Source organism: Scatophagus argus, chromosome 13, assembly GCF_020382885.2.
Source record: "Scatophagus argus isolate fScaArg1 chromosome 13, fScaArg1.pri, whole genome shotgun sequence".
NCBI classification, from domain to species: domain Eukaryota; kingdom Metazoa; phylum Chordata; class Actinopteri; family Scatophagidae; genus Scatophagus; species Scatophagus argus.
The window spans coordinates 13,965,170-13,987,965 of NC_058505.1; the positions used below are offsets into that span (position 1 = coordinate 13,965,170).

At 40.4% G+C, this 22,796-nt stretch overlaps 2 protein-coding genes across 6 annotated transcripts; both read left to right on the forward strand.

Moving 5' to 3' along the window:
• The first annotated feature begins 4,361 nt into the window (after window positions 1-4,361).
• LOC124069722 (phospholipid hydroperoxide glutathione peroxidase-like) lies at window positions 4,362-8,167 on the forward strand. The gene is made up of 7 exons (XM_046409120.1): window positions 4,362-4,511; window positions 5,662-5,756; window positions 5,909-6,053; window positions 6,337-6,488; window positions 7,364-7,388; window positions 7,514-7,573; window positions 7,669-8,167. The coding sequence occupies exons 1-7, from the start codon at window positions 4,446-4,448 to the stop codon at window positions 7,699-7,701; spliced, it is 576 nt and encodes a 191-aa protein (XP_046265076.1). The 5' UTR covers window positions 4,362-4,445; the 3' UTR covers window positions 7,702-8,167.
• Window positions 8,168-8,266: 99 nt separating this feature from the next.
• LOC124069721 (phosphatidylinositol 4-phosphate 5-kinase type-1 gamma-like) lies at window positions 8,267-22,796 on the forward strand. Of its 5 annotated transcripts, none has more exons than XM_046409115.1 (18): window positions 8,267-9,717; window positions 12,815-12,843; window positions 13,042-13,131; window positions 13,287-13,417; window positions 13,531-13,648; window positions 14,949-15,101; window positions 15,626-15,925; window positions 16,203-16,411; window positions 16,493-16,576; window positions 17,179-17,227; window positions 17,330-17,414; window positions 17,540-17,713; window positions 18,447-18,603; window positions 18,704-18,766; window positions 18,856-19,387; window positions 19,981-20,055; window positions 21,059-21,139; window positions 21,263-22,796. In XM_046409115.1, exons 1-18 carry the CDS (start codon window positions 9,624-9,626, stop codon window positions 21,263-21,265), a joined length of 2,427 nt encoding a protein of 808 aa, XP_046265071.1. In that variant the 5' UTR covers window positions 8,267-9,623; the 3' UTR covers window positions 21,266-22,796. The 5 variants fall into 5 exon arrangements, with proteins under 5 accessions (XP_046265071.1, XP_046265072.1, XP_046265073.1 ...); XM_046409116.1 differs by having other exon boundaries at window positions 21,062-21,139; XM_046409117.1 differs by lacking the exon at window positions 19,981-20,055.

Below are 22,796 nucleotides of genomic sequence, written 5' to 3' on the forward strand. Positions count from 1 at the left end.
GAAGTTTTGTGGCCGAATTAATTTCTGTCTGTGACTATTAATCTCCAGCGGAGCCGACAGAGATATAGAGAAAGCAAGAAAACAGCTAACTTGTTGCTTAGGAACAGTAAGAAATAACCCTAACTTTTCTTGAAGCATCTGATCTTATCTCCCATGGTGCGCATAGCTCTGTATGTGTGTTTGTTGTGGTGGGGTGGTGGTGGTTGGGGGAGTCAGGTTCAGCAGAGGTTGTTTCTAGGCAACAGTTTTTTTTTCTTTTAATATGAAACATGTTTGTTTTTCTGTGTTTTCTGTCTCTTTCTATTCATTAAAGGCTGCTTTTTTACAAATACAATTTCTCATCATTTGGACAGAGTTAACTAGCCCTCTGGTGTATGACCACGAATAACTGTTTGATGCGAAAAAAAATAGAGAAAGAATAAAGCTGCTTTCTACCATTATGAAAAGGCCAGCATTCATTACCATAGGATATACAAGCAGTTATTTTTCAGTAATATAGATTGGAGGTAGTCACGTCCTGTATGTAAGCTTTCATATTTACCATGCACTATACCAGCTGCATTTGGATGAAATAAAATCACGTATCCTCTCAATCTTAAATTTTTTACATGACTGTGTTGGCTTGTTGGCTTATTTAGCCAGCACTGAGAAAATTGTGGTGTCTTCTCATTTTGTGTGTGTTCAAATTTTGTTTAGTTCCATCCAGCTTTTCCAGGATGCTTGAATATTTGACCTGTGACAGCTATTGGCCTGCTGCCCGCTTCTACCTCAGATAAGAGCAGTTCATTAAACTACAACCAGTGAGCAACCGGTAAAAAAAAAATAAACCTTTTTCATTAGGTTTTCAAATTATCTCAAACCCATTGCACACTTCTTAGGACGACATGAGTGTCATGCAGCCATCTGAAATGTCATCTCGTGACCTTATTATCCTCATCATTTTAATTAAAGCTGCATTTGTGGATGCTTGCATTTGTGTGTGTGTGTATGTGTAACAAATGCATTTTACATACATGTTCTCAGTTTAACAAGATATTATTAATGAGTGAACAGTTGTTCTGCACTGTTCATGAGGTTTATTTCAGTGCAAGAAGTACAGCAAGTTTTTTCCACACAAGTAGCAAAAACACATGCACAGCGCAAACCTACTGCATTATTTCATATACACAGACTGACAGTACAGGCAGAGCAGCAACTAATTACAGCATCTACCCCCTACTCCTACTCCTCCACATGCTCATACACACACACACAGGATCTAAACTGATTGTACTGATCTCTTTTACAGTAGAAACCCTCTGAAATGACTTTTAATTGGCTTTATGTGAGGTTCTTAATTAGGGTCTTTGAACTGATGTTGCAGGTGGAAACCTGTGGCACATTCTGTGTTCTGTCAAAATCTAATTAAAATCCTCTCCCTCCACAGATATGACCTCCACATCAGCAAAACACCCTCACTGTGCATGCCAGTTTGTATGCGAGTGTGCGAGAAAGGAGACAACCCACTGCTTCCACTAACAGCGAGTTCACAGGTAGCATCCTTTTAATTATTCCAGGCATTCATTTGCCCTCATGATCCAGACAGTGCAGTGCAGGATGGCAAATCAGTTTGGTAACTGATTGTGGGATCGCAAGACATGAAAAACGTATTAGCCCATATCTTCATATCTTTGCACATTAAGTCACGTAAACTGATTAGAAATGCATCTTGACTCCACAAGCAGGCTTGTAGCTTGACTCATGTGCTTTTTATGTAACAGAGACAGATGAGATGTCATGCTGACATTTCACCAGACTTGTAGTTTGTTATGACACCAGCTATAACAAAATAAAAGCACTATGACACAATTTCAGAAAGGGACCTGACATGAAAGTGTGATTCAGCTTACAAAGGCTAAACAGTAGCTGCTAAATAGCATTCTTTATTAGAGCGTGTGGATATCTTAATATGTTTTCTGACTGATTCTGTTTGATCCAAAAAGGCCAGAAACAAATAGCTGGATTCATGACAAAATCTGATATGTCATATTCAATAAATAAATTAGAATGCTGTAAATAATCCATCAGCTTTGAGTTCAGAAGGAAATGAAAATAATTTTTTGGATAAATTTAAGCTTCCCTTGAAATGAAATTTGACTTTCTCTGTTATTTACCCCTCTGGACACTTACACTTTCTTTAACACAAAATAGTAATGCAAAAATAAAACCACTAATAAATGAGAAATAAATAAATAAATAAACTATTAACTTTCCTCTCCAACCGATAAATTGTTGATTTACATGTTTAAGTGGTTCCTTTGTGTGTTATGTCCCCCTCCACTATCCAGTATCAGCAGGGAATAGATCCAATTAACGAAGCAAAATGCTTTTTCATGGGAACTCTAATTATGTCTGACGTCAGACCACTGAAGGCAAGCAATGTCCCAGAACAAGGATGTAAAGAGGACTAAGTCCTTGACCTAATTTAAGAGCAATGAAAAGATAAAATGCTACTGCTTTGAATGAACTTGTAAGAGGATCTGAAATTGCATCAACAAAACTGCCTTTGGTCATCACAAAATCTTTAATTGCATCTTTCTCAAATCTCAGTCTTGTCCTTTTTCCTCAACATAAGTTTCATGTTGCATCAGAAGATATGAATGTCATGAGCTCTGCACAGCAATCTCTCCTACAGCTAGATAGTGCCCCCTGTTGCAAGAAGAATAAAAGTACAGCTGGAATGATCGATCTCCAGTTGATCCTGAAATATGTGCTTCAATACCATTTCATTTTGATTCATATATGGCAGAGTAACTGGGAAAAGGCAGATTCACAGTGCAGTGAAACTATAATACCATTGTAGAGTTTGTCAACAGTCCTATTTTCAAAGTATAGACAAATGGGGAGACAATAAACTGAGTACCAAAAAAGAAAACAAGGTATGCTGAAAGAAACGAGATTAATACAAGAACAAAAGTAGAATTCTTTCAACCCTCACAGGTTTATAAAATCAGGTAGTGCTTTTACTATGAATTTCTGCTATAAAGAGAAGGTAAACACATTCACTGTAGTGTTATAGTCATCCGTCCATCTCAACCTGCAGAGCTGAGGGCCTTTAGCCTAAAGTGGTGGCACCTGATAGGCAACTTGATTTGTGACAAATCAATCAATACAGCGTGCAAATGTGACTGTGTATATGCCTGATTTCTGTGGCTTTCCACTGTGTCCATGGCAGCTGATTCTGTCCCATTACACAAACATGTCTAGGCAAGAAGTCAAATGTTATATATCCCGAGAGATCCTGTAACACGGTCCCTCCAGAGTGAGTGAGTGAGCACACACCTTACACTCAAAACTATTACAAAAATGAAGGAAGCCTCCAAAGGGTTAGTAGTGGGCAGTAAGATTGAGGTGAATGGAGGAACATCTACCCAACCACTAACTCCCTCACCCTCTGTAGAAGTGGATGAAGACCGCGGGAAAGTGAGTTATTGCCCTTCTTTTGTTTCATTCAAATCTTAGTATTAATAAATTTAACACTGAAAGATGATTTTTGTTCCTGTTGATTGGAATAACCAATTAGATCCCATGCATTATATCATCATGTTTTGATTTTCAGTACATCGTTAATAATAATAATAGTAATGATAATAATAATAATAATGATAATAATAATAATAATAATTAGTGTTAGATCCCGTTTCTGAGGCATCATAGTGTAATGTGTGATAAGGTTTGTGGAACCAGTGTAAGTGGCACTCATCATGCTTTTAATAATATTTCTGTGCACAACATGACATGTATGTACTGTAGGCATGTATGCTGTATACTACAGTTTCTTGCTTTTTTGAGTTAGCTGGGTGTGGCCCACAACAGGGCCACAACAGGGCCACTCCCAACCTGCCATCTCTGTCATTAGAAAAAATTCTCCCTTTTCTCTTTGAAAGCTGTGGAGATGAACCTGTCTACCTATCTTTAATACTACTGTCTCCTGTTTCTGGAGTTTGTTTGAAACCCTCCCATGGACTTTGGCTATTGGTGTGTGTCTGGACCAGTGACACCCTGTCTGTAAACCCAGCATTGGGGAGGGCAATTCTGATCTCAAGAACTCACCCTATGTATAGACCATATGTTCACATTTTACTTCAAAGTTAGAACACAGTTTCTTTCTCTAATACAAATACCATCTAATCCTTTCTGAATGCAAAATGACAAGTTGTTTAAGTGTCAGAGGTGTATGTAACTCGTGGTTTATGTTGTGATGAAACTGCAAACTAAATACCGTTTTAGACACTAATTTATTAGTTTATTAGTTGTGGAGAAGACATTACTGCCTGTGTATAGCTCTCCTGTCTCTACAGACTATGCACCATGGAGCGGCAAAAAGGCTGCCGCGTTGCTGCGACACAGTCCCTCAGTGGGCGGTGGCAACCGATCACGTGACAAATGTCGTCAGCGTTGCCGCCATGCGGCTTCGGAGACTGACGGTGTTGTTAGGTTTGATCGGGAGCAGAGGACCGTTAAGAAGTATGGTGAGTACATTGAACATGTTAGTGTCTGTCTGTCTCTTAATGTGTGGCATGGCGTAAACATTTACGTGACGGGTGCTACCCGCGTGCTGAATAATATGTAGTTAGACCAGATTTAGGATGTCTATTTTTAAAAGCAGTGTAACCGACAAATGGGTCCGATGTTGTTACAGCAACCAACGCTAGCTTAGTGTAAAGCCGTAGGCGTCATTTTGACTTTTAAACGTTCAAGTACAAATTTTAAGCAAAGGTTTACCCTTCAGGCTAGATCCAGTCACGCAGATTTAACCCAAATCTATCTGTTTGTCTGTTATGAAAGCCTGACTGGTTTTATTAGCTGTACTGGAACCTTAGCGTTGATATCCCGAGATGGGATAATAGATAGACAGACAGACGTACTTTATTGATCCCAGGCTGGGAAATTATAGTGCAGCAGCAGCAATACACACAATAAGCTATACAAAATATGTTAAAAATAGCAATATAATAAACTGTATATACAACAAATAAACAGTGTAATGTTGTGCAAAATAAAGTAGAATGTAAGGTGCAGTGAACCGAGTGTGTAAAACATATAAAGTGTGTATGTTATGACCAGAGTTTAGCTGTTATTGTACAGTGTGATGGCATGTGGCAGGAAAGATTTCCTGTATCTGTCCCTTCGACAGCGGACTCCATCAAAGCCGATAATAATCCACTGTGATGGTGTGTTGTAAATTGATATTGAATCTGGAGAAGCTCCACAGTTTATGTCTCTTCTTTTTATTTCCTTGTTCTGACGCCATGCCTAAAAACGGCATTTTGCCAGCGATTAAACGTTCACCTTATCAGTTATTTGGGGCTTTTGGTTTGTAGTGTGCTGTCTTCACTACTTTTGAGTAAGACAGACAAGCATGCAGGTGACTTATTATGAGTTTCAACCTAAGGACATTAAGGACACTAAGGAATTATGACACAAGTAGGCCAAAGTGCACTGACTATTAAGAGCAGAGGTTAGTTTCCTTTTCACTCATCTTGTGCAGTTCTTAGGCTTTGGATTTCTTGTGCCCTTTGGTTTGCTTTTGTGGACTTTAGCCCTGACGAACTTCTACCTTTTAGCTGTCTTATTCAGTCACACTTGCCCATACAATTTCCGTTCTTCCCCTCATTGCAGTGTGCGCAGGTGGGAGACTGGCAGAGCGCCAAGTCAATATACGAGTTCTCTGCCAAGGATATTGATGGCAATGAGGTGTCTCTTGAGAAATACAGGTAAAATAGCATGTATCCCAATGCTCAAATAAAGGCTTAGGAATCAATCACCTGCATAAAGTTTGAAATAACAGCAGTGCAGACTGGAATATTTCTTTCCTAGAATTCACAAATATATTTTTGTTTTTGTTTGTTCTGTTTTCCCTTTCCAGAGGGTATGTGTGTATCATTGTAAATGTAGCCTCTAAATGAGGAAAGACCAGGGTAAACTACACTCAGCTAGCGGGAATGCACGCCTCCTATGCTGAGAAGGGTTTACGCATCCTGGGCTTCCCATGCAACCAGTTTGGAGGACAGGTAACGCTTTGTTTTATTTTCTTCACTCAAATATTGTCGTTTTTGCTATTAATACAACACTTCACTCTTGAACTGTTGAATTTACTGGCTGTTCATATGAAACTTTTCTGCTAATCCACTTTTATTTTGGAATAAAATGATCTGGCAGGATAGAAGTAATTTAAAAATTAGTAAGCTGGATTAATATTTTAGATACATTACTGAATATATTAATTCATATGGTGTAAAGTTGCAAACCCTATGTTTTCTTTCTTGTTTTTTTTTTTTTTTTGGTATGATACAGGAGCCAGGCACTGAAGCAGAGATTAAAGAGTTTGCCAAAGGTTACAATGCTGAGTTTGATCTCTTCAGTAAGATTGAGGTGAATGGAGACAATGCTCACCCTCTGTGGAAGTGGATGAAGGCACAGCCTAAAGGAAAGGGAACATTTGGAAAGTAAGTTACTGCCCTGTTTTTCTATTACTGCAGCAAAAAGTTTAATGACATTGCACACACAAAAAGAGCCGTTAACAGAACATGAATTTAACACTGAAAAATTATTTTTTTCCCCATAACTAGAATAACTCTTTAGACCCTGTGCACTTTATCATGATTGAGTTTTGTTTTCAGCACATAATGATTACTAATCAGCATTATATATCAGAAGCTATTTCTTTGGCAATATACACCCTTAATGTAATGCACAATTATGTGTGAGAGCTTGAATCTGTAGAATCTGCTTTTTTAAAAAAGGTGTGAGTTGTGGGTTTATATTCATGTTATCCTCAGTATAGGAAATACTGAGGTTACCCTTTATAGTTAAAGGGTAACGATTACAAACTGGGTTTTATTTATACTTACAGAGACACTTCTGTTTTATTGCCTAATTTAATGTAATGTCAGTGTGTGAGGACTGTCGCCATGTCCGCTATGTTTCAGCTATTAATTTGTTCATTAAAATATAATCTTAACCAGTGTGTATTGTAGCCAAAATAACAAGAATGGGACCCATGTTGGTTCCTGAACACTATGTGTCCTGTACATCCTGTTCAGTTTCTGTTATTGCACCCACTACCTTCTTTGTTTCAAACCTCTTTGGAAGAGGTTGTGAAATGCTTCTTAACTGCACTGAAGAGATTATGCTGCCATGGTTGTTTTATGACAACAGCGGATTGTGAGCTCGTGTTTTGGTGAAAATATGAATTCTATATAATTAGCACCATCACTATTGTAACCAACTTGAATTGGAGCTGAGTGCACACTTTGTGCCACATGAAAGGCAAAACAGCTATGCGATTGTGTTGTAATCAGTTGTTTTCCTCTTTCCACAGTAACATCAAATGGAACTTCACTAAGGTAATTTGCTGATATATTTGGATCTCTTCTTTTTAGAGAAGCATCTTCTGTAAATTTTTTACCTTACCCTCGCTGCATGAGAAATGCATGTTGTGCTAATATTTTGATGTCCTATCCCTCAACAGTTTCTGATTAATAGAGAGGGACAAGTAGTGAAGAGATATGGTCCAACAGATGATCCCAGTGTAAGTGGCACCTGCTGTGCTTTTAATAATATTTCTGCCATTGCCCATTCAATGTCTCTGTCATAGTAAAATGTTTACTTAATTTATGTTTTCAGGTTGTGGAGAAGGACCTGCCTACGTACCTGTAGTACTTCTGTCACCTATGTGTTTGACTCCCAATCTCTCACATGGACTCGAGGGTATTGGTGGTGGTGTGTCTGGACGAGTGATGGCCTGTCTGTAAACCCAATATTGGGCAGGGCAGGCCTGATGATCCTCAGCGTGCAACTAACCTCCAGAACCGACCCACACAAAACCCACAGGACCATATGAGAGAACATTCACTAGTTTTCCAAAGTATAGGCACTTCACGTTTTACGTCAAAGTCAGAACAGCCATTCCTTTTTCTACTACCAGCACCATCTAGTCCTTTCTGAATGTTAAGTGACAAATTTGCTTATCTGTTAATGTCAGTTATATTTAAGGACATAAATTTCACATTTCTGAAAAACTACTGATAATCTTATTTGCAGTTAACTTGCTGTAGAGGCCGTTAATGTCTGTAATTCATGACGTGTGATGAAACTGGAAAATAAATACTGTCCTGAACATTTATTTGTCAACTTTTGTGCGCCTCCATGGTTTCTGTTTAAAATCTAATTATCTAAATTTTAAGTCTTAAATGTCGTAAATACAAATTTTAACAGGTATTAGAAAATATCAGGCTTTTAAATGCTTTTAGGAAAGATCATTTTTAATCAGAAACAAAAGGAACATGGAACCAGTAACTAATCAGAACATCCTCAGCATATCGCAATGTGTGTGGGCTAATATGGCTACCTCCAGAAGGAGTAAGTTTGTTGGGTAAGTACAGGTTGAGTATCTCTCAGGAACAGTGCGTTTGGTGTTTGATTGAAGCCTGTTGAAACACACTTGATGCCCACTGCATCTTGTGCAGAAAGGTACTCATATTAGGAACTTTGGGTATAACAGCATAAGGGTTGAATGGGAAGTCAGAAAAATATTGAACATACTAGCTGACTTCCCTTTGCATGCTTTATACTTTTTCTTTTTTTGCTAATATTGACAAGAAAACATTAAAAAAATGATTCATATATAATCAGAAACTCTCTTCTACATTAAGTTGTATGGGATTGTTACCTGTAAACAGTATTATATATTTATACTCAGCTGTTTTGTGCGCTGACTAAAAGAAAGCTTGGTTACACTAACCATAATTAGGATTCAATTAACCGGACCACTGTGGGCCCTAAAATAAAGTGTTTTCATGTTTATGTAGGTTTATTACTCCATCCTACTGCGTACACTTTGGAAGTCATTTTGTATAAAAATAAATTTCCGTTTATTTTATTACTTTGATGCTGAATGAAAGATAGCTAATGTGAAATAACATCGTGGGGTATGTTCTCTCTTGCAGTGACCTAGGTTGCTTGCCGTAGTTGAGAAACTGAAGAAAGTCAAATAGAGGAGGTTTGTCGTAAGGACAAGTGCTGTTGCTGCTACTGAGCTTATACTTGTGTAAGTTTAGAGGAGATTACATGCAGTTCTATAAAAACCCTAAAACGTATACGGCGTTATTACTTTTTCATATTGTCTTTAAAGTTTTCAACTATTTTACCAAACAATGTGTGGGATTCCATGTAACGTTTATGATCGTCCCCATTAAATGCAGAACCCTGTTAAATATAAAATTAAAATCGCAAAAATGGCTGCTTCCATCCTAGAGGTGTCATACGGGGCCTACAGCATACAATGATTTGTGACGGTTTAACGCTAACTCAGTAATATGATGCTGTAGCGGCACGCTCACTAGCCGTTGCGCGCAAATGATGACGCAGAGTAGCGGCAGAGACGATCAGCATCGCTGGTTTTGGACGTGCCGCTGCGTTCGCCTATGCACAGCCACAAACATACATTCAGTTATGTAGTCTCTCAGTGTAGCATTAAATTCTGAAGCGGGCGAAATGGCAGCATTTCTGAATTGTTTAGAATCGCATACCGGCTAATCTTGTTCTCGTTGAGGATACGATCGTTAGAAACCGGCCGGGAGATGGACGGGAGTACTGCGGAAACCGTGGATGACGGGAGGACGAGTGAGGAAGCGGCCACCGACCGCTGCCTGCAGCTTGACCTGGGGGACACCGGTTCGTATGTCTTTTAGAATCATTTATTGTCGTTCAGGGACAGATTGTCATGTTGTCATTATGGGCTCAGTTCAAACCAGCTGCAGGCCACAGCAGGTGCACTCGGGATGGAAGTTGGACGTAAGTGGGGATCTTCCTACCATTCAGCCCTACTGTATGTGACACCTTAAACACAAGACAGCAGGAAAAAAAGACATTTTTGTCACTAAAGTAGATATAAAAAATCCTAGTTAGAGGTACCCGAGCTGTGGAAATGAATAATATATTACTTGGTGAGATAACAGTGTCAAGATTCAACTCAGTGCTGCTGTTGTAAAAAGCTCATAGTGTCAGTGGCTCACTGCAGGCTGACACACACCACAAGGTGCACATAAGGGATTGATGAAGATGAGCTGCAGTGGGATGAGTGTCTTTACGGTATGAATGTGAAGCTATGTACTTGTTGGGTATACACACACACATAGGTTACAGTTGTTATGTGTCTGTACAGCAGCCACTATAGTGAACACATACCGTGGTCTCTCGCGTGTGTCATTTTCCTCCTCTGCCCAACCTCTGGCTTCATAATTCTTACCACCTCTCTCTTCCCCTTCCTAGCTAAATCTGAAGAGTGCTTTACATAATCTGATATGGAATTATAACATAAACCACACACTAATCCCTTGTGGGTATCAGTTCCGAGCATTGCTCTATATGTCATGGCTACAAATATGACAGAATGTGCATGACAACTTTATTTATGTGCAGGTGTCAAAGAAGGAAAGCACTGGTGGCCCTAATGAGTATAGCAGGTCCAACAAGTTGTCTTTGCATGTGCATGCTCGTGTATGCAGTTACGTTGGGTGTTTGTGTCCAGATGATTATTATTAAGTCCACCAGATTACACTCGTGTGCAGAGAGCCTCAGGGCATAAACGTCCACCCCTGTGTTTAGTGTCACATTAATGTCACAGCAACAGGCCACCATTTTCTCAGCGAAGGGAGAGATCTAATCCTCTTTACTATGACACACACACACACACACAAAGGCCTTAAGGCATGCTTCTCTTAACATTGAAAGAAAATGCTTAAAATGAAAAGAATATCTAAGCAAGCTTCCATGTATATTTCATTAGTGTTTCAAGTCTAATACGTGCAAAGCAACCAGCCTGTTTCTCAAATAGTAATCACAAATTGTGCATGTCCTGTTTGTTGCTTGCAGCGTAGTGGCACATTATTCTGGCCTGACCCTAATCCCACAGAGACTCTTTGTGTGTGTGGATACTCCTTCTCATTGTTCTGCCTGACAGGCTTTGATGCGACAGTAATCTACAGGTTACAGGTGTGGCCAACCGTGTGTGTCCCGTCACTGCACAAAATGGCCCAAGGGAAACAAGGACATCAATGACATTATGAGGATCCGCTTTTTTCCTTATGTGATTGCATGCTGAATTTTATTGATAGTATTTTATCATCCAAATACCATCCTAAATGAGGATGTCACTCTGTCATCAGTCAGTCAATCACTTTGTTTAGGCTGAAATATTTCAGCACATATCCGATGAGCTATTTTAACAGTTCATACAGATATTCTTGGTCCCCAGCTGATGACCTCCTCTGACTTAAGTGAGCCCTGACTGCCTCACCATAATGTTCAAATTTTGACTTGTCCTATACTTAAGTTTATGACTAAACACCTGAAAACTAACTATTCCAATCAGCCTGAGCTGAACTCTGTGTTTAGAGCAAATGTTATGCTAACATGCTAAACTAAAACGGTGAACATTGTAAACTTTCTACCCATACCTGTCATTTTGAGCATTTGTGCATGCTAATGTTAGCATTGGGCTTAAAGTGATGCTGTAGCCTCACAGACATGCTAGCATAGCTACAGACTAATGCAGTTGCCAGTGTAAAGCAGCTAAAGAGGCAAAGTAGTAGTACATGTGTACATGCCTCTAGAGGGCCATACTGCCTGCTTTTAGTATTTCAAACAAATATGCTGTATTTTGAAGCATGATGGATTTTTAAGAGTTTGGTTTTTATGATTCTTGTGTTTTGTTTACATGCACTAACCCACCAAAGAGAAGTCAGTCTTATTATCAGATCATTTATTATTGCGTTCTGTCGTTCCTTAGTGATGACAAACGGTGTGTGATGTACTTTAACATAGCTTAAAGATTCATTATCCATGCTCTGACAGCTGCGCTTTCTTAATCTTCACACTCACATGACCAGAAATTTAGGACAATGATGTAAACCGAGTAGTTTTTAGTGTTGTGAAGTACTGCAAACTGTCTCTTTTCCCCATTCATTTTCTTCCTTCATTCTTGTTCTGCATTCCTCTTTGACAAACACACACATATGGACACAGTCCAGTTGCATCCTCCATGTCACTGGTAAAGATTCTTCCTAATCCTCATGTGTGATTGGTTGCCAGTGTGATCTGGAGACCTCAGCCAATGGCAGCACTCAGATTAGGGAGGAAGTCAATCCAATAGAGTTTTTACCTTCTTGGTACAAATCTCGCTGGTCCAGGAATAGACAACTGACTGCGCTCTGCAGTGGTTTGACTACTGAATGTCAGGTTTTCTGGATTTTCAAACAACTAGTATCCTGTAGGCACTGATCTCTACTGCTGGTGAGTTCACCACCAATTAGTAAAAATGTTCAAGATGTTTAATTTGTATAAAGGTTGCTGAATTGTCTCAAAACAGTCGTAACAGAATATCCACTAGCAACTGTTCTGGAGCTATTTTTTGAATCTTACAGTTTTGCTCAGCAGATGAAGGTTTTTCCAGTTGTCTTGTAGTTGGTACAAAGCTCCTATGCACGTTAATATATTTGGATGATCATACATATTGCTTGTAAAGCAAAAAGGTCTCAGTTAGGGCTGGTTAAACAAATGTTAAGTAAATAGATAAAATGAAAGTATATGCCCTGATGAAAGGTTGAGTTGATTGTGTTGTGTGGCATATTCCTCTTGATGGCTTAAATTGTTGTGAGTCTGATGCCAAAGTTGCCATTCACTGCTTAACCATTAATTACTAAGTCACTTCTCAGTGGATACTTCTCAGCTGATCTCTCCTGTGTCTTCCCCTCTCTGTCTCTGTCCACAGATTCAGCCAAGAGGGCTCAGATAACAGAGGTGAGAGGCTACTTCACCCTATGCACCCGTCTGTCTCACCTGTCTCTCTTACTTTCTTCTTCTCTTTCCCTTCTCTCATCTGTGTTGATTTTCTGCATGGTTCAATTCCATATGACCTATGATGGGATAACAAACGACAGAGCAGTAAACCTGTGAAACCCATTCATTCGCAGTTCCTTTTTTCTTCCCTTGTGACAGATGCCGTCCCCATTCGGAGTGGGCCCTGCCCATGAGAAAAAAATTGGTCACAGGAGGGTAGACGCCTCTGGAGAGACAACATACAAGAAGGTCGACTTTTCCTCTTCATCTGTCTCTCTGTTTGTCTTTGCCTTTTGTCTTAAATACCATTTGTAGGTTCACTTGGCGTCACGATTTCACCAACTACTTCCCACACACACCTTACTGTTGTTGTTGTTGTTCTTTTCTCTGTTTTCCACCTCCAGACAACCTCCTCTGCCTTGCAAGGGGCCATCCAGCTGGGTATTGGATATACTGTTGGCAACCTCAGCTCCAAGCCAGAGAGAGATGTGCTGATGCAGGACTTCTATGTGGTGGAAAGCATCTTCTTCCCCAGGTGCGTTTGTATGAGTGAATGTGTGTTTACGATGTATGCACATGTCGCTAGTATCCCGTATAATCTTATATCTTTTTCTTCTCTTCCTCTTGGTCCTATCTTGCTCCATACAGTGAAGGCAGTAACCTCACTCCAGCCCACCACTACCCAGATTTCAGGTTTAAAACCTATGCCCCTGTGGCCTTCCGCTACTTCCGAGAGCTGTTTGGGATCCGACCAGATGACTACCTGGTGAGACATTTATTTTCTCTGTCCGTAAGATTTTTAATGTATTTGGATGTCTTTGGCATCAGCAGAGTCATAAATATTTACACATCAAGCATCATTACTTGTTTTATAATATGTAGTTAAGTTAGCTATTCGCACCCTACTCTGTACTACTCTCTAATTCAGTGGTCAATGCCTGCCATTTCATAATACTAGATATACAGTTGTGCTCGAGCCATGTTGAGGCAAACAGCACAATGTCCGTTTACATGATTTGTCAGGTAAGAGATATGAAAAATGTGTTTTCTTTATCTTGCCTCTTACAATTTTTTGATAGCAGTGTAGTAACACTCTATGACATGCTGAGAAAGATTTGTCAGAAGTTTTCTCTGAAAGCATTCGATTTGTGATCAGTGCAGTTGCACGCACACACACACACACACACACGTGTTCTCAGATGCATGTTTAAGCTTACATCCTACCTGTGCCAGAGGGAGATTAGCAGACTAAAGCTTTCTTTTTTAAACTGCAGGTAGTGGCAGCAGACAGTCAAAGAGCAATTTGTGTTTGTGTCTACATGTGTTTGTGTGCGTAGCGGAGGTGGGGTGGAGTACGAGTTTAAGTTCATTGTGCCAGCTAAGCCTTAGACAATTCAGTTACAAATTAATTAAAAGCAATGGGCATTCACTTTTACCTTAAGTCCCCAAATTGTCACTTTCATTATTTACAAAGGCTCTGCTTTACTTAAAGATTTTGAGTGTAAATTTAAGCCCACTGCTTCTGTTGAAGTGTTTGTTTGATATGATTCACTTCAGTTTGACGCACTTCCTCACAGTGCACATGGTTTTCAGCACCAGTTGGTGAAAGTAACATTTCAACAGTAAAGTTAGTGAATTCATAGTAATTCTTCCCACCCACACCCTTCCTTTTTGCACTCAGCAGTGTCTACACACTTGCACTTTAAAACAAAGTTCGCTTTTTGCTTCTGATGAGCGATGCCATGTGAGTGGGTAAGCATATTAGTCTTTTGGCTGGTTGAAAGCTCTATTGGATCCAACATTAACATTGCAAGGCAGCTCTGCAGTGCCCACAAGATGTTCAGTTTAGGGTGAAATCTCACATGAAAGGTGTTTCAGAGACCTTTGCCGGAGGGACAGACTATTCCTTTAAAACAGGCAGAGTAAGCTTAAGAATGAGAAAAGTCTGCTTCTGTGGCTGTTGTACAGTATGTCGAAACCTGAGTTAGATTGCCGTATTTGACGCGAGACCAGTTCACATTCTGTTTTAATCTTTCTTTGTTCCTCTGTGTCTGTGTTTTGTCTAGTATTCTCTGTGTAATGAGCCATTGATTGAGCTGACAAATCCAGGAGCGAGTGGCTCCATATTCTACGTTACCAGTGATGACGACTTCATCATCAAAACTGTTCAGCACAAAGAGGCAGAGTTTCTCCAGAAACTCCTTCCTGGATACTACATGGTAAGTCAAATTGAGCCCCTCTTTTATCAAATGTTTAATTTCTACAAAATTAACTTTGTGTAATTGGAACATTAAAGCCCTGCAACTTTTTTTTGTAACAGTGTGTATTTTCAGCAATTTGGGTGTGTGGGCATGGGGTGTTTGTTTACCTGAGTGCATGCTTAAGAGCATTGCAGCAGCTGAAACTTGTAGTCATCTTTATCCTCTTTATCCTGCTCTCTGGTGTCAGCCCTGGTCAGCAGTGACGCCAGCAGGTGACTTTGTAATAGACCTGAGTAGAGAGGTTGTACCTAGCTGAGACCCGGGCTAAGCGCTCTTTAACAGGTCAAGCATGCACACAGCAGAGACACACAAGAATGAGCTGAGGCTTTGGATGATGGATGAGTCACGCTGTCTTGCAGGTGCAGACAGGTACTGGGGCTGAAACACAAACACTGCATGCTATATTCTCAAATAATGTACCATATTTCTTTCCTTCTCTCTGTCTCTTTCCCTATGCTTGCCGCACAAACACCCAACTTCAGAACTTGAACCAGAACCCCCGGACTTTGCTGCCAAAGTTTTTTGGCCTCTACTGCGTCCAGTGTGGGGGAAAGAACATCAGAGTTGTTGTGATGAACAATATTTTACCACGCTCGGTACGCATGCACCTCAAGTTTGACCTGAAGGGCTCTACATACAAGAGGCGAGCATCCAAGAAGGAAAGAGAAAAGTCCAAACCTACGTTTAAGGACCTGGACTTTCTGAGTGACGTTCCTGAAGGCCTCACTCTGGACCAGGACACATACAGTGCTCTGGTCAAAACTCTACAGAGAGACTGTCTGGTGAGAAAGAGCAGAGGGAGGAGATGGATGAGCATTATTTTGTAAAAGTAGATTAACATTGTGAAGTGCATGTTATTTTAACAAAACAGTGCAGAGAACCATGGATAAACTATTTAACTATTTGCTCAGTAGTTGACTCAGTAAATAAAAATAAGAAGATAAAAAGAGGGAGATAAAGAGGTTAATCTTTGCTATGCCCCAGGCTGGAAATTCAAATCTGTGTATTCTCAGGAGCTTTGTAAATGTTTTGAAATATCACGTATGTGTTTCACCTTAGGTCCTAGAAAGTTTTAAAATCATGGACTACAGTCTGTTGCTGGGGATCCACAACAAGAGCCAAGCAGAACGAGAGCGTCAGTCTCAGGGCTCACCTGCAGGAGGCGGAGATGAAAAGAGGCGTGCAGCTCAGAGAGCCTTGTACTCCACTGCGATGGAGTCTATACAGGGAGGCTCCACATGCAGGGACACACTGGACCACGATGACACGTAAGTCACGTTTTATAGCATTGACTCTTATCATCAAATCACATTTACAAATGCTGGTAATATTCTCCTGTTTGTCTATAGTATGGGTGGTATCCCAGCTGTGGGTGGTAAAGGAGAGCGCCTCCTGCTGTTCATTGGAATCATTGACATCCTGCAATCCTACAGGTAGAAAACAAATGAGATTAGCTAATTTTGTAACAAATGTATGCACATTAACTCGTTTAAATATATGCAAATAGCATTGAAGTAGATGCATTCATTTAATGCAAATGAATGAATGCAATATCGTCCAACATTTAAATATCCTCCTCACAACACCACATTAGTAATAACTTAATATGTATGCTATATACTTTACTGTATATATGTTTAAGTGACTTGTGAGAGCTGTGGTTTTAATTAAAGAGCACTACAATTTTTCTGAGTGGGTGCCAGGTTTCTTGAATAGACATTTTTGGACATATTAAATGACAAAGTTGGATTTTTCTCTGGCTTCAAAATCAGGAAATTATTAGTTTTAGGCTTACAGTAATCCAGGTATTATGTGTCTGCAAGAAATATTAAAAGATGAAGAGAGATCACAGGGAAAAAGCAATGTGAGATGTGTCACTCAGTCTGTAAATAAATACAAATGTAGGAGACACTTCATAGCTATTTTCAGGACAAGCACAGATGTTGTAGCCACTGGTTCAGCCCTGAGTTGCCAGGTAACCACAGTAAGTCAGTGATTCAGTTTAAGTAAATAATTCAATTGTCTTGTCGGACAGACTGATTAAGAAACTGGAGCACTCTTGGAAGTCCCTCATCCATGACGGGGTGAGTACCTTTCACATGGCTGTTATGTAACAGTCTGTATGCAGGGAAAATAAACCTCACTATGTCAAATTTTATCCTGTCTCTCCTCCCCCACACCAACAGGACACAGTGTCCGTTCACAGACCAGGTTTCTATGCTGAGAGGTTCTACAAATTCTGTAGCACCATTGTGTTCAAGAAGAGCTGCTGTGAGTTTACAACTCTACATGAGACATATACTCCTTTAGTCTGCATTTGATGAGAACAGTGCCAGCAACACTGTATTAACATTTGTGGAATGAGAGCATATGTAAACTATCCCCTGCTTTCACAGCGTTGAGATCGTCCCCATCTAAGAGAGGTCGAGGGGCTCTGTCCATGTCCAAGTCCAGTGCTGGAACAGGTTCTACTGGGCAGCGTCCCTCCTTGAGTGATGAGAGGCAGGAAAACCTGGACAACCTGGAGAACCTGCGAGGAGCTCGCAGCTTTCCAATGCTGGAAGACAACGGTAGTTTACTTCTTGTTAAGTATGGCAGTTCACAAGAGCATACAGTCCTGACACATTACACTCAGGGGTCATTAAAGGCTGTTTTCCATTTCAAGTCAAAATGAGATGCTTAAAACCAAATAACTAAACCCAATGGTAGATGACTGTTTGAGCAGTAGTCTTCATCATTGTTTACGAAAGCTAACTGCCCTTATCTTCCTATAAAGGAAATGTCTTTGCAACATACTAATGCTGTGTGTGGAAAACATTAGAAAATAAGTGGTGAGTATGGCATTCCCTTGTTGCACTGTGTCTCACTGAACTTTGCAATTTGTATGCAGCTGAGAGCTCTATTTTGTCTGAAACTAAAATGAAGTGAGCCGTAATTGATCCCTGTGGAGAAATGAAAGGCAGTGGCAGTTTAGTAGCAGAAGGACCACACATGTGCATTATTTACCATTCGCACCGACACTCATAAAAGAGGTGAAGAAATGAACAGTTTGATCATGAGAAGAAAAAGTCATGCCAACAATCCAGAAAAGCTGAATATAAAAGTTCTCACCACATGTACAGCTTTGAGTGCAGCAAATCTTATTGGCTGAGGTATTGTTTTAAACCATGTGTTCTTATATTTAATTTGCTCATGCCTGATTTAAAGTAATTGAATTCTGTTTCTTGTATTCACAGTATAGTTTTATCACTTGCATGTATTTCATAATGTCTCGTATATTTCCTGCTTAATTATGCATATTAGGGAGAGAACCACCGTGTACTCCTCCTTCCTTTGAAGATGCCACCACAGCTTCTATCTCCACCACGCTCTCCTCTAACAACTCCTTACCCACCACCCCCTTCGATACACCAGAGCACCCACGCTATAGGAGACAAATGCATTCTCCCAGTGTGGCCAGGTGAGAGTAATATGCAAATACGCAGTGACTTATGAATAACTAAATAATTTACTGTGTGCACTTGCACCGTGCCTGTCTGTATCGTCTTGTGCACTTTCAGGTCACAGAAAGTTGAGATTCATGGGGAAAAGCAGGACACCATAACAGTGGAGGTGGAGCTCAGGTACACTCATACACAGCAATACCAGACTTCTATATATACACAGTTGTCTCTGTCACAGTATTTTAATTGTCTTCTTTGTTTTTGTGCAGTAAAATCCCAAAGACCACAGAGCTCACACAGTTGACAGAAAAGACTTCCCCCAACCATCTGTCACCTGATCATCGGCCCCATGTCATCACTTCATCCACCCATCACTCTGTTAGTCCTTCCTCAGCGTATTCCTCCACCACACTTCCTCCTTCCTTTGCATCTTCTTCCTTTGCTGCTCAGTCAGCTGGCCAGGCGTCCTCCACCATCCGTCCTTCCACCAAACCGCTCACCTCTCCTACAGCTGCTCAGTCTTCCACGCTGTCTTCTCCAGTCCCTCTTTCAGGGGCACAATCCTCTGTGCTCACTTTAGCTCAAAACACCTCCACCCTCCCTCCTGCCTCAGCATTTACTCCCATTTGCCCTGCATCTCCTCACCGTTCCTCTCACCAGCTCCCCTCGACCCCTCCCTCCTCCCAGCCTCCAAGCCCCCAGGTGCCTCAGCAGGCGCTACGTCCATCATGCAATCAGCTGTCTGTGTCCAGTAGCCACAACTCGTTGGATGGGGAGGTGCCAGTGTCTGACATCTACTTTGTAAGTCCCCATCAGTGTGTGTCAGTGTTAGCTTTTCAAATGATTTTAACTACAGGAAGCTTCCTTTGGTGTTGTTTTGTTGTCAATGCTCTTCAAGAGAGTAAAGATCATTTTCCCTCTTCTACTGGGTTTCTTGCAGTGGCCCAGTCAGGACAGCGTGATAGAGTTATGATGGTGAGGGGCGGGAGGTGTGTGCGGGGGTGTGTGTGTGTGTGTGTGTTGCTTACTATGGGGGTAAAAAACTAAAGTGGGTTTTTTTTCCCCAAAGCACAAGCCTGCCACCAGTGATAGTTCATGCTTTTGAATGCATCAGCAAAACCCTGGGGTTGTCTTTCCTGCACAGCATGATGTATTTATATCTGTCAATCTGCATTCATCTGCCCCGTCATGCCCAGCTCTCCATAAATCTCTCTTTGAATGGTTTTTTCATTCTCTATTTTCCCCTTCCTCTCCTTTATCATAACAGCTTCTCTCATCTCTCACCTTCCCTCATCTTTCTCTTCTGTTGTGTTTTAACTCATTCGTTTCACTTCCTTTTCCTGTGCACACATTTTATGTATTTGTGTGTTCACCTGCGTGTGTCCATCCATCAGTATGCAGATGGCAGATATTGGGTGTACTCTCCAGTTCTTGGCCGTCGTAAGCTAAACTCTAGCTCAAGTTACAATGTAAGTGAACTAAGTAGTTAGAATCATTTGTTCCACGTTCCATCGCATTGCTTCTGACTGTTCCTAGCACAGCTGCTCATGGATCTTCAGAAGTACTCAAAAGTAAAGCCAAAGTGCATTTCACATAACTTATTTAGAGTTAAGTTCTGCAAAAAAGGCATTGCATATTAATAACTGCAGCTTCTGAAGGACCATCATGTGCATTTAAATGGAGCATGCATCTTTATGTAACATGTTACCAGCAAATGCTAATGTAAATGTTGAAGGATCCTGGACCTGCAGTCACTTAGCTGTTAGCTTGTATTGGCCTTGTGCTTTGAGTGATCCCTCAGAGGAGCTTGTTCTCAGTGTTTGACTGGAATGAAATCTCCCTTTCTGATGAAGGAAATCACCTCTTTTTAAAGCTGCACTCAGATCAGATGGTTGTGGCTGTGGGAACCCCACAGCTGTCATCTGGCTGTGACACAAATGTTTGTAAAGTCTGATTAGCGCACAGACTTATGTGACATAACCTATTTCCAACTTAGTCCACCCACTTCACACCATACAAAAATCTCTGATGTGCAGCAACCAAAACTCTTCTGACAGAAAATCATCTGTTTCTTGAGGATAGCAGCTGTCATGATACGCAGCTGGTAGAGAAAATATTATTTCATGGTCTTTAAAGTATTATTTCATCATTCTTACTCAGTATATTCAGAACTTAACTTCCCTACTAGCTATTCCGACTACCTCCGGGTAAAGGAGGTGATAAACATAACAAATTGTCCTTTAGACAGTAATGAGCAATCATAGACTGAACGTGAGCACATTTTGTGCTTTTGAGAAAATCATCTTAATGCTGTTTGAATCCCCCAACATGCAAAATTTGCCCCTGGCAGCTTTAAACTCCTCAATGTCTGAGGAATGTCTTTATAAATGTATCTTTCCCCATCTCCTCTCTCATCTCTCTCCTCTTGTCTCTTTTGTCTTGCTGCCCCCTGCTGGCTGGATGTGCTCACAGCAGAATCAGGAGGATCGGAGCTGGGTGTACTCTCCTCTGCACTACGGCTCCAGAAGGGGCTCCGATGGGGAGAGTGAGACAGTGAGTGTGCTGCTCATTTATTATTTATCGTTGATTCACTGCGCAGAGATAAATGAATATGCTTTTTTAAAATTTTGCTTTTCTTTTACTTATAACTCTTCTTCTGTCTCTTTGCACTTACAGTAACTCAGTGGAGACAATAGTGATGGGTGGAACTGGTGCCAGCTGTCTCAGTATACAGAAGCTGTGATGTTCTGATAATAAAGCCACCAGGACACTATGAGAATTAATGTTGATTGCCCAAACTGCATGTGGAAGCTTGCTTTGCCAGCAGAGACTAAAGGAATGATCTCATTAAAGCACTTAAGTATACAACAGTACAATCGTGCATACATCACATGAATTCAAACACACCTACAGACACACAATTATCAAAATATGAAAAAAAAATCAGAAAGTTCATCAGTTCCTGGACAATCTTGCAGACATGACACAAAGAAATAAGTTTAAATTACCCTCAGCTGAGAGGCACTGTGAAGGGTTTTGGTGGTTGCCTGCTGTAGATAAGTTTATAGTGTTCATGAGTCACACTGCACTGTGCCAGCTCTGGCTATGCAATATGGATATACACATTATTGATTTCTCTTTTTGATTAATTCCACTACAGCTGCTTCAGAGTTTATTCATGCATTTATTTTTCACTAGGGGCATGTCAAAGCTGTGTAAAATGTTATTTTTTAGCACTTTATCAACGTACATGTGGGTCCAGTCTTATGAGGCCCTCCATGTTTTGTTATTTTGTCATATTTTGTCGTTGTTTGAAAACACTCAGACTCACTTAATGCTTCTGCTTGCTGTGTATTCACGGTGTTCTCTTTCTCCACTGGTGTGCAGTGGTCCACCTATGAAACCTTGATCTGACAATGAATGGCTGTGTTCAAAATGCCTTACTGACAAACTCTTTTTCATAACTGTTTTTGATATGTTGGTCACATGTAATCATTTGAAAGGAACCTCAAGAACATAACCACATAGAGCATTTTACTATGACTAAATACCAAATATTTGAAGCAGAGTTAAAACAATAGAGCAACAAGGCATTTATATCTCATTTGGATTGAGAACCAACAGATTAAGAGCAAAACAAAAGGAAGAAAATGAGAAAGAAAAAAGAAAATCAAAATATCTTTTGTAATGTGCAGATAAACGTGTGTGTTCTTAAACACATCTTAGTCTGAATGTGCCCTCTTGTCTCTGTCTCTGCATGTTTGCATGCATATTGATGTGTGATTGGGAGACACGTGAGTGGAAGAGACTTCTGTCCTGCCTACTTGTCAAACTGTCAGAAAGTGTGATGTCCTTTGTTGTTATAGGCCATGAAAGTCTGAACCAGTTATAAGCATGCTGGCTGTATAGAAATAAAATATACCCCATTATTGTCTTTAACAACACTGGATCAGCAAATTCAACAAACCAAGCCAAACTGAAGGAACCTCAATTTTGTACACAGTTTGGTAAGAAAATAAATCTACTGGCACAGGCAGAACCTTCCTTCTTCCAATCATGGTAATGTTGTTGCATCAAGATTGACTTCCTGTGTCAGTAAGCACTACAGTAACATACCGCTGAATTATTGAGTCTGCTAAAGCTAACCTGCCTGTTTGTAGGCAACAGTGTTTGTAGCTGATCACTGTGTAAAAGAAAATAAAGATTATAT